The sequence below is a fragment of the Trichechus manatus genome, unplaced genomic scaffold (assembly GCF_000243295.1).
Source record: "Trichechus manatus latirostris isolate Lorelei unplaced genomic scaffold, TriManLat1.0 scaffold00045, whole genome shotgun sequence".
NCBI lineage: Eukaryota > Metazoa > Chordata > Mammalia > Sirenia > Trichechidae > Trichechus > Trichechus manatus.
The window spans coordinates 8,140,802-8,150,972 of NW_004443981.1; the positions used below are offsets into that span (position 1 = coordinate 8,140,802).

Sequence of the window (10,171 nt, forward strand, 5' to 3'; positions counted from 1 at the left end):
TGTTCAAAACACTCACAAAAATTTGAGCGTTTAAGTGCAGATTTCTGACAACTGTTTATTTCAGAAGTATATTTTATTATGTTTCCATTATAGTGTATCTGAAGAGAAACCTCAAAACCAAAATGCCAAATCACATATAAAAAGTTTGATGCTTTGAAACAAATTATTTTGAATGCTTCATTTTTATAAACGTTTGTTTTTTTTTCCTTTCTTAAACCATTGCTATCTGGTACCAACACTCCAAGAGGGGTTTCAAATCCAAGACAGAGAGGAACATGCTCAATATACACATTTCACTGTACTGTTGGCTGCGTTTTATTACTTCTTTAGAAAGATGATGTTTCCTGCCTGCCTTTGTGCCATCAAGCCACCCAGTTAGCTCCCCGAAAGAGCACCGGCAGGCTTCCCACATCCTCGCATCACACCTGTGTCCTCCTCATTCTCTACTATACCCAGAAACTCTGTCATTTTGAAAAACGAAGGTTTTGGATTCCTTCTGCTCAAAGATTACTCTTAATCTTTAATGACAGCTGTATTCTCAGCTTAACAAAACATCTGACAACTAAAAAAGACAACTTTACTTCCAAAGCCAATATTATGCACTAAAACAACTAACCAGTTGCCACCGAGTTGACTCTGACTCATTGCGACCCCATGTGTGCTGGGGCAGAACTATGCTCCATGGGGTTTTCAATGGCTGATTTTTTGGAAGTAGGTTGCCAGGCCTTTCTTCCAATGCATCTCTGGGTATAATCAAACCTCCGAACTTGCAATTAGCAGCCAAGTGTGTTAACCATTACACCACCCAGGGACTCCATACTATGCACCAGGCAAAGGATGTGACACTCCCCATTACTGCGATGTATCTCTGGACACTCAGAACCTATGTGTCCAAACTTCTCCCCCCTCCCAGTCAACACAAGAGCACAATGAGACAGTTTACAGTAGGCAACAAACAGCTTAGGTTTTCAGGAACAAACTCAATATTTATTAAAAACCAAGCAAACAAAAACTTCCTACAATACAAGCATGAATAAAAGTTAGGTGATTTGGGGAACCATTTAATATATTCTCTATTGTTAAGTGCACCAGATGCTGGACTTCTGAAATAACACTTATGCTTCAGCGTAACAGCCTTTTCTATATATTTCTGTTCATGATGCTTGTTCCTCTGATTTACCTGGAACCAATGAATCTGAAAAACAAAAAGATTCTTTAAGAACCTGACCCATATTGGGCCCCACATTACAAAATCAGCAAACATCAATCATGTTGATGGGATGGAAAACACGTCACTGAGCAGCACTTCTGAGTAATGTCCTAAGTTTATTTTCATCAGTTCACCTTTCATGCTGAATGGACACTTGGAAGATGGACTTGTTGACAGCACACGTACTAATTTTCTGCTTTTAAATGTGAGCACTCCAAAGCATAAACAGGTCACCTCCAGCAACATTTAAAAGATGCTTAAGATTAAAAAATAAAACCAAGTAATTTGTAAATTTGTAGCAGTACTTAGTGTCCAACAGAAAGCACTCCATCTGCTACACAATATCTCGACCGCAAAGCTTCTCTTACTGTTGGCTGATAGATAATGACACGGCACAGCCATTATCACCGTGGCAACAGTACCCAGGCGCTATCAGAGGAACATTGCACATGGAACTGCCGGCCCTTGAGCAGTCACGCCTCAGCTTCCTCTGGAGTATGCTTTTTCTGCAAGTCTGGTGTGCAGAGGGTACCGCCGACCCAGTGCGCCTTCGAGACTACAGATCATAGCGACTTCACAGCGTCCTGCTCTCCCGGATTCATCGTTCCAGCACTCAGCAGCTACCACGTTCCAAGCATAGCTCTAGGCACAAGTGCCTGGGAGGAAGTCAATAAACAAGCTGATAAATGTATTACCAACTAGTGCTAAGTATAACGGGGAAAAACACAGCAAACGACTGGTTTCGGAAGGCTTGCGTGTCTCCTCTGCACGCGCACGCTGCTTTATCTGCTTCTCATTTCTCACGCTGACGACGCGCTTTTGGCACCAGGGCTCCCTGGCGACTCTGCGCTGGAGCCATGCCCAGCACACAGGAAACGTCTGTCCAACGAAGCAATTCGCTTCCTAGCTCCCCATTCAACAAGCCTTTCCTGAGCCTCAATCACGGGCTTATGAGGGCTGGAAAGCCAGCGAGGCCCGAAACGCAGAGGGGAACACAGAGAAGAAGACGCTTTACAAACTTTAAAGGGAAAGTTGGTGGAGAGAAAAAACCGCGCGCCAGAGGCCGCAGCCACAAGGCCCTGGCCTCGGCGCGGGAGCCCCGGCGCGGGAGCCCGGGCAGGCCTGGCGCCCAGTGCCCCGCCCGGCCCCCGGTGCCCGCCACGCTTGCCTGCATTCGTCTGCAGGCCTCCGCAGCACCCAGAGTCACTCACCTCATCTGGGAGAGACCGACCCGGGCCTGCCCCAGCCGCGCCACTACCCCAGCGGCCAGGAACAGGCTCCGCCGACAAACCGCGTCACCATAACAACTAAACTTCCGCCTACTCCGGAACCGGAACTTTCATGTGGGAAGTGACCCCTTCCCGGCGTCCCGCGGAACGGGCGAAACCCCACCCAGCATCTTGCCCAGTCATCCTGGAATATCCCAGCAGGCCCCGGTTGCTCTTGGAAGGAAGTCATCTTGCCTCTTGTTTCTCCTCTCATTGCCTCGGAGCGTGACTTTGATGGGCATCCTCTATCTCCAATCAATGACAAAGCAGATGCCGACGGCCAATAGGAAGACTGTAGGGTGCCGCTCAGGGGTAAGGACTACCTCCAAGCTGCCGGGGCAGGACGAGTGATGTGATTGGCAGAATCGAGTAATTGCGGGCCAGTGTTCTCCTATCATGGGGAGTAGTTCCCGGCCCGCTCAATGAGGACCCTCGGGAGGCGGGCCGGCGGGCCGGGGGAAGGCCCCGGGTGGTGAGCCGAGGTCCCGGCCGTCAAGGGCTCCGGCGAGCGAGCGGCTATGAGCGGGTCCCTAAGCCGAGCGGCGGCGGCTCTGCTCCGCTGGGGGTTCGGTGCAGGCAGGGGGGGCCTGCGGGGCCCGGGCGTGCGGGCGACGGGCTCGAGCGCCGGCGGCTGCTCGGCGGAGCAGCTGGACGCGCTGGTGAAGAAGGACAAGGTGGTGGTCTTCCTCAAGGGGACGCCGGAACAACCCCAGTGCGGCTTCAGCAACGCGGTGGTGCAGATCCTGCGGCTGCATGGCGTCCGCGACTACGCGGCCTACAACGTGCTGGACGACCCCGAGCTGCGGCAAGGTCAGGGCCGGCCGGGTGAAGGAGTGGAGGTAGCAGGCGGAGGCCGCTATGCGGGTCGGAGGAGTAGCTGCGCGGCCGGAGTCGGGAGGTTCTCAGCGCGATGCGGATGGTCAGGGGTCTGGCCACGCTGAGTAGGAGGCCTATTTGCGGGTTCAGACGGGTTAGGTCATGGAGTACTGTTGTGTGTTAGAGGACTTGGGGGTGGGCGTGATGGACGGGAACCGGGCTGGTGGTCTGGGGCTCTGGCACTGTTGCCAACTTCGATGGTGGGGTAAGTCCTAGGGGTTCACCCATCCTCATTCTGAGCTGGATCGATTTGAGGGGCAAGTTCTGACCGCCTCGGAGGAGGGCAAAGAGGGAAACTTACATTTATTAAGTACCGCTTTAGAAGACACTTTGAGGGGGTTGGAGCCAGGCCTGTCTCCTGGATTGGGGGTTGGTTCTGTAGGTGGTGTAGGGAGGGCAAAGGTTGCACTTGTTTGAGGCTAGTGAGGTCAGAGGCCAGTCTGTCATAGGTCAAGTCTCAGGGTGTCAGGGTCCATCCTGTTGTAGCTAGGAGGAGTGAGGTTGTAGGACAGTTAGGCTGGTCTTGGTTGGGATCTGGTTTTAGATACTAAGGAATGGGGGATTTGTGGGGCATCTGGACTGGAGAAGTCTCTGGGTGGCGCAAATGATTTGTGTTTGTGGTACCATGGATTGCTTTTACGTGGCCTTTCCAGCCATGGTCTCATAACTCACACTAAATAATTGGGTGGGACTATGCAAATAAGGTGATTGTGGCCCACTAAGGGGATTGGACAGCTTACTAATAATGCAAATAAGGCACATATCGCCGTTGTAGGAGGTGAAACCATGCAAATAAGGTGTATGGAACACTAATGAGGGGATTGGTTGGTTTTGCCATCCCGCTAGGCTTAGAATAAGCCATCCCAGAGGTGGAAAGGGGGGACTTCACTACCACCAAGAAGAAGAGCCAGGAGTGGAGCATGTCTTGTGGACCCAGGGTCCCTGCAATGAGAACCTCCTAGACTCAGAAGACAGAGAGAGCTGTAACACTGGAGACAAGGAGAAGCAGTGGCAGAGAAACCGTGGCAGCAGAACCAGGAGACCAGCGCAACATGGCGCAGTGGGCTTCCTGGCCCATGCAGCAAGGCGGTTATAGTAGGGTTGCTGACCCAAAGAGGAAGAGAGTGGAATGCCTTTGGGCAGGAGGCTTCCTGGTGGGGTGAGGTGTCTCTTGTCTCTTATTGGTGGAGTGAGAGAGCTTTGTAACACTTGCCTGAGCAGGGCAGGGGCCAGCCCAAGGGGCCGAGGGCCAGAGAGAGACCCACCTTTGGGCACAGCTGAGGAGAAGCTGTCTTGACCAAAGAGCTGTATCCTAAGTTGTTCCTGATCCTGAATCATAATAAACCCGATAATCGTGAGTATGGTCTGTGAGGTTTGTGTCGCCATTGCAGCAAATTGCTGAACCCAGCAGAGAAGTGGAAAGTGCTGTGGGAGGGGCAGCTGGTGTCAGAATTGGTAAAAGATTGGAGTGGGGAGGTACATTTGACCACCTCATAGGGTCAGCCTCGGGCTGATGTTGATCTTGATTCTCCCCCCGCTCATGAAGTTAAAGGAGATCAGACATCTGCACTGCCATTTTCTCAGTGTTTGACCTTTAACCTAAAGGTTGCTGGTTTGAACCCACCCAACAGTGCTGTGGAAGAAAGGCCTGGCAGTCTGCTTCCATAAAGATAACAGCCTAGGAAACTCTGTGGAGCAGTTCTACTTTGTCATATATGGGGCACTGTGAGTCAGAACTGACTCAATGACGTCTGACAAGACAACAGCACATATAATACCACATCATTATGCTTACGACCCTTTTGTCTTCCCGATAAGCCAGACTGCCACCCAAGCTCTGGGTTTTATCATGGACGGGGGTGCTGCCATCTTCATCAGTGCGTGGCTTTTCTGTTTGAAAGATAAGCTGGGAGAAGCTACTCTACAATCTCTCAGCTGAGCCCTTGCCTCATGGCCAGTGTGGCCATTAGTAAAATGCCTTGTTGTTGATATCTTGCTTGGTATAAAGTTTTGAGGGTGTTTGGTTTGTGAACTTGCTCTCCCTGGTTTAATGTAACTGGAGATGGGGCACACAGGAATATGCCTGGTGAATAGGAAAGTAAGAGCAGGAGTAAGAGTGTTTACTGATAGCATTTGTTTCTGTCTTTCATCTCAGCCGGTATGCTTGGCTTCTGGTCTTAAGTTCTGAGCGTTCAACAACAGCAACAGGGATTTAACTCTTCAATTTCCTGATCATAGAGTTTCATCAGATTGTTATTTGGGTTAATAAGTGTACTGCATTTATATTGAACATAACATGTGCCACTGTTGTTGCTTAGAAAGCTAAAGACTAGTGTAAATATTTAACATTTGGAACCGGGGCAGGGTGGTGTAAGTGTTTGCCCACAGTGAGGATTGGTGTAGCCAGGGTCAGACTTTAAAACATGGAGACTGTTTGCCTCTTCACTCTTTAGGCTCAGAGCTTACCTAAAGAGACTGACAGGCTGAGTCTGATGCTTGATTTTATCAGCCAAGCACCCTTTCTAGCCCAAAGGTTACTGCTAGTAACACAGGAGAGGGCCTCATGGGAAACGGGCCTCTTCTTTCTCTGGTGCCAGAGAAGGCTGCTTCCCAAAGGGCCCAAACTCCAGGAGGACCCTCAGATATGGCTCCCATTCCAGGCACCAGGGTCCAGGGAGTGTGACGCAGAGAGGTCTCATCCTGAGACCTTGTGACCCAAGGAGCAAAGGAGACAGTGAGGCAGTATTGCCTGGCCTTCCTCAAGGTCTGCTTTCCTTCTGCCTTTTATCTGGAACGCACAGGACAGACCACAAAGGGATTGGTCCCAGTATCTGATGTCACCTTATTCTAATCCTGATTCTCACAGAGTATACTTTCTTCTCACTTATGAAACTCTCATGGGCTCATTGAAGGAACTTGGAGAATGCTAAAAAGTATAAAAGTAGAAAGGAAATGAAAATCACCTGTAATGCTATATAAACCATTATTAACATTTGGATCTAGTTCCTAGCATTTTTTTTTAGCTTGTCTCCATACCTCTGCGTGGTATTTTGCCCTCCTGAGAGCAGGGGACACGCCTCCCGTGACTGCCTGGGGTCCTGTGCATCGTGCTTGTGCAAAGCAAGCTCTCAGTGAGTGTTTCAGCGAATAACTAAATGCTTCTTTTGTTTATCATTATATCCTGGATTCTCTCCCATGCTCTTAAAAATGTTACAGATACTGTCTTAAATTTTTGCTTATTTGGAGGATCATTAAGGAGCCCTTGTGGTGCAGCGTTGAGCGCTCGGCTGCTCACTGAAAAGTCAGTGGTTCGAATCCACCAGCGGCTCCGCGGGAGAAAAAACCTGGCAATCTGCTCCCATAAAGATTTCGTCCTTGGAAACCCTATGGGGCAGTTCCACTCTGTCCTATAAGGTTGTTATGAGTTGGAATCAACTCCACAGCACACCCCAACAGAGCACCGTTGCATTCCTTGCACTGGGAATAATGTCTGACAGTAGGAACTCCAATACTTATTGAATGAATAGTCAAACGAGAATTTGAAAATATGTTCAACCTCCCCAATACCAGGGAATTTAAAACTTTGGAGGAGTAGCTATCAGGACCCAGTCAAGTTGAGGGTGAGCATAGTCTAATACCCAGCTGCTTCACTCCTAGGTATGTAATCTAAAGAGGGGTTGGCAAACTTTCCACGTAAAGGGCCCCAGAGTAAATACTTTAGACTTTGTGGGCCATGTGGTCTGTCAGAACTACTCAGCTTTGTTGTTGTAGCATGGAAGCAGTTGTGGATAATACATAAACAAATGAGTGTGGCCAAGTTCCAATAAAACTTTATTTACAAAGACAGGAAGTGGAACAGATTTGGCCTACAGGCCATAGTGTGCCACCCCTGGTCTAGAGTAGCCCCTGCACAGGTGTGTTAGGAGACATATGTAAGAGTGTTCATTGCAGCAATAACCAAAAATTGCAAGAAGGGGTCATTGTTAGTAGCAGACTGGATCATACAGTGGAAAACTAGCCTGCACTAACAATCAACTAGATCTAGAAGTATTAACATAGCTAAACATCAAAAATAAATTTTTATTGAAAGCAAGTTGCTAAAAGGTAATTATCATATAAATGTTACCAGGCATATAAATGTTAAAGACGTGAAACAGTGTCATACATCGCAGGTACATGTAGTGCAAGTGTCTGTAGCTCATGGGCAGAAGTGACAGATGTCAGCCACAGGCTGGAGTCACCTCTGGAGAGGGACTAGGGTGGTATGTGGTTAAGAGCCTGGGCTTTGGACTCCTAGAAACTCCTAGAAATCCTGTTCTACCATATGCTGACACTGGCTTTGGGTAAGTTACTTGATGTCTCTGAGCCTTAGTGCCTTCATCTATAAAATAGGGATAATTATACCTACCTTGTAGGATTTTTGCAAAGATTAAATGAGATTATTATGTATAACACGGAGTAGGAAACTCAGTATGATGGCTAATAATCAGCATAAGTCAAATCCCTACTTTTCTGATCAATTCATTTCTGACACCAGCCACCCATGCAGCACTCTCTGACCCTATCTACCCGGAGCTAGGTCAGATGTTATAAGTTAAAAGGACACTGACCTTCAGATGTAAGCCGCAAGCTTGGAAGTCTCCCTGGCTCCCTAACTTCTGGCCTACTGGTTACAGATCCAGGGGTTTCCCTCTACCCCTTCAGGCTGCCAGCCACAAGCTCGGGAGTACCTTCTGGCTCTGTAGCTTCTGACCCACTGCTCCCACAACTCCTCTGGGTTCAATAACTCACTGGAAAGGCTCACAGAACTCACAGGAAGTGCTATGCTTATGATCACTGGTTTAATGTAAAGGTTATGAAGCAGGATCAGCATAAGGAAGAGACAGACGGGGCAAGGCCTGGGAGGTCTCTCAACATGAAGCTTCCATGTCCCAAAAAGGGGCGCGCTACCGCAAATGCCTTTCACCAACCAGGAAGCCCATGGAGCTTCTGTGCCCAGAGCGTTTATTGGGGGTCTCATTACATAATCAAACTTCAGCCCCTCCTGAGGTCGGCTAATGTCATAGGTTGTCTTTCTGGCCTGGCCAGCCCCCACCCCAGAGTCACCTCATCACCTCACCTAATGTGTTTGCTAGATATGGTCTCGAGTCCTTATGGAAGACACTTAAATTCTGAAGTTTTTTTTTTTTTTTTAGAGATTATGTCTCAGGAACCAAATGCAAAGACCAAATCTTTGGGTAAAGTCAATGTAAACCCCACATTCCGTAACCCTTAGCTCCTCAGTAAGTGGTATTTTTAGTACTGCGTGGCATGCTTCCTTGGTAGTTTCCCTGCATTCTTTCCCTACTCTTTCTTTCTTGCGTGTACTTCTCAGAAAAGCATTAATGTGAAGGGAGGGAAGCGGACATTGGCGTGGATAGAACGTCCACATTGCACCTGCACTATGCTAGGAGCTTTGTTCCTTTCCCCAGTCAGATCTCAATTAATCTTCCTGATACATCTGTGAGGAGTAGAGTATTGCTCCTGTTTTACGGCGAAGGAAACAGAGACTAAGATTCAGAAGTTTGTCTGAGGCTACATGTATTAGCTACCGAGCCATGATCTGCTGCTGTTAGTTTAGCTGGTGCCTTGTCCACTCTGCCACAGTGCTCAGCGTTTCTCTGTTGAGGGGTGTTATGGACTGAATTGTGTTCCCCCCCAGAATATGTGTTGTAAATCCTAACCTCTGTACCCGTGGATGTAATCCCATTTGGAAGTAGGATTTTCTTTGTTATGTTAATGAGCCCATATCAGTGTAGAGTATGTCTTCAGCCAATCTCTTTTGAGTTATAAAAGAGCAGATTAGGCACAGAAACAAGGAAGCACAGATGGGGTGGATAGATACCATGCCAAGTGAAGATCTCCAAGGAACCCAGGAACAAAAGCTGAAGAGACAAGGACCTTTCCCCAGAGCCGACAGAGAAAGCCTTCCTGTAGACCCGGCGCCCTGAACTTGGACTTCTAGCCTCCTAAACTGTGAGAAGACAAATTTCTGTGTGCCACCCACTTGTGACATTTTTGTTATAGCAGCACTAGGAGACTAAGATGGGGGTCTGTGGTTTTTTATGCTTCCAGCTTTGATTATCCCCTGTAGTCCTAACATCATTGTGTAAGTTAAGGAAGATGAAGAAACTGACTCCAGACGATGTGACTTGCCCAAGGCCACAGAACCTAGTAAGGGGCAGAGTTGGGCTTAACCCACCTGAGACTCGGAAGTTCCCTGTAGGAAAGCTCCGCCAGGAAAAAAGAAAACTATAATTACAGCTCTCTCATAACTTATTGTCTAAACCAGAAGAGAAGACCAGTGTTCTGAAATGGGATGGATTTGGAACAGTTCTTTTTGAAAGTTCTGGAGTTTTCTGGTACATTTCCTCCACTCCTCTTTCTGGCTTGATATTTTGGAATATTAACATTAATTTTAATATTAACTTTTCAGAGGGTGCAGTAGACTTGTGTAAAACTGATTGTGTAAGACGGCCTCCTAACACCCAGCTCCTAGTGTTACCTGTTCTGTAACTTGCAGTCAGTGTTTTCTTCCTCAAATCAAATCATTGTCCATCATGCAAAATATGTTGATCATTAAAATCCATTCTTGGGTGTGATTTTCTCATTTTCAAGAGTTGTTATCTGCTTCTGAGTTACTTCCAGTGATATCTGTGAGAACTCTCACTGTGTGTTGGCACTTTTTGAAAATTATAAAGTGTGAAGACTAGCCATGTTTAAAGCTTATTAAGAAAATGTTCTGTATCCTACTTTGGTGAGTGGTGTCTGGGGTCTT

The 10,171-nt window shown here is 47.8% G+C and overlaps 1 protein-coding gene and 1 non-coding gene across 2 annotated transcripts in view; one reads left to right on the forward strand and one right to left on the reverse strand.

The window, feature by feature from the left end:
- Nucleotides 1-1,501: 1,501 nt before the first annotated feature.
- LOC111820662 (small Cajal body-specific RNA 13) lies at nt 1,502-1,775 on the reverse strand. Its single transcript, XR_002824191.1, has one exon. It is a non-coding gene; the product is annotated as a small Cajal body-specific RNA 13 (non-coding RNA).
- A 1,114-nt stretch (nt 1,776-2,889) lies between these two features.
- GLRX5 (glutaredoxin 5) overlaps nt 2,890-10,171 on the forward strand; it is a 12,987-nt gene continuing 5,705 nt past the window's right edge. The window contains exon 1 of the mRNA XM_004376699.3: nt 2,890-3,288. Coding sequence (XP_004376756.1) covers nt 2,997-3,288 — 292 coding nt within the window. The 5' untranslated portion in view covers nt 2,890-2,996. The remainder of the gene's footprint in view (nt 3,289-10,171) is intronic.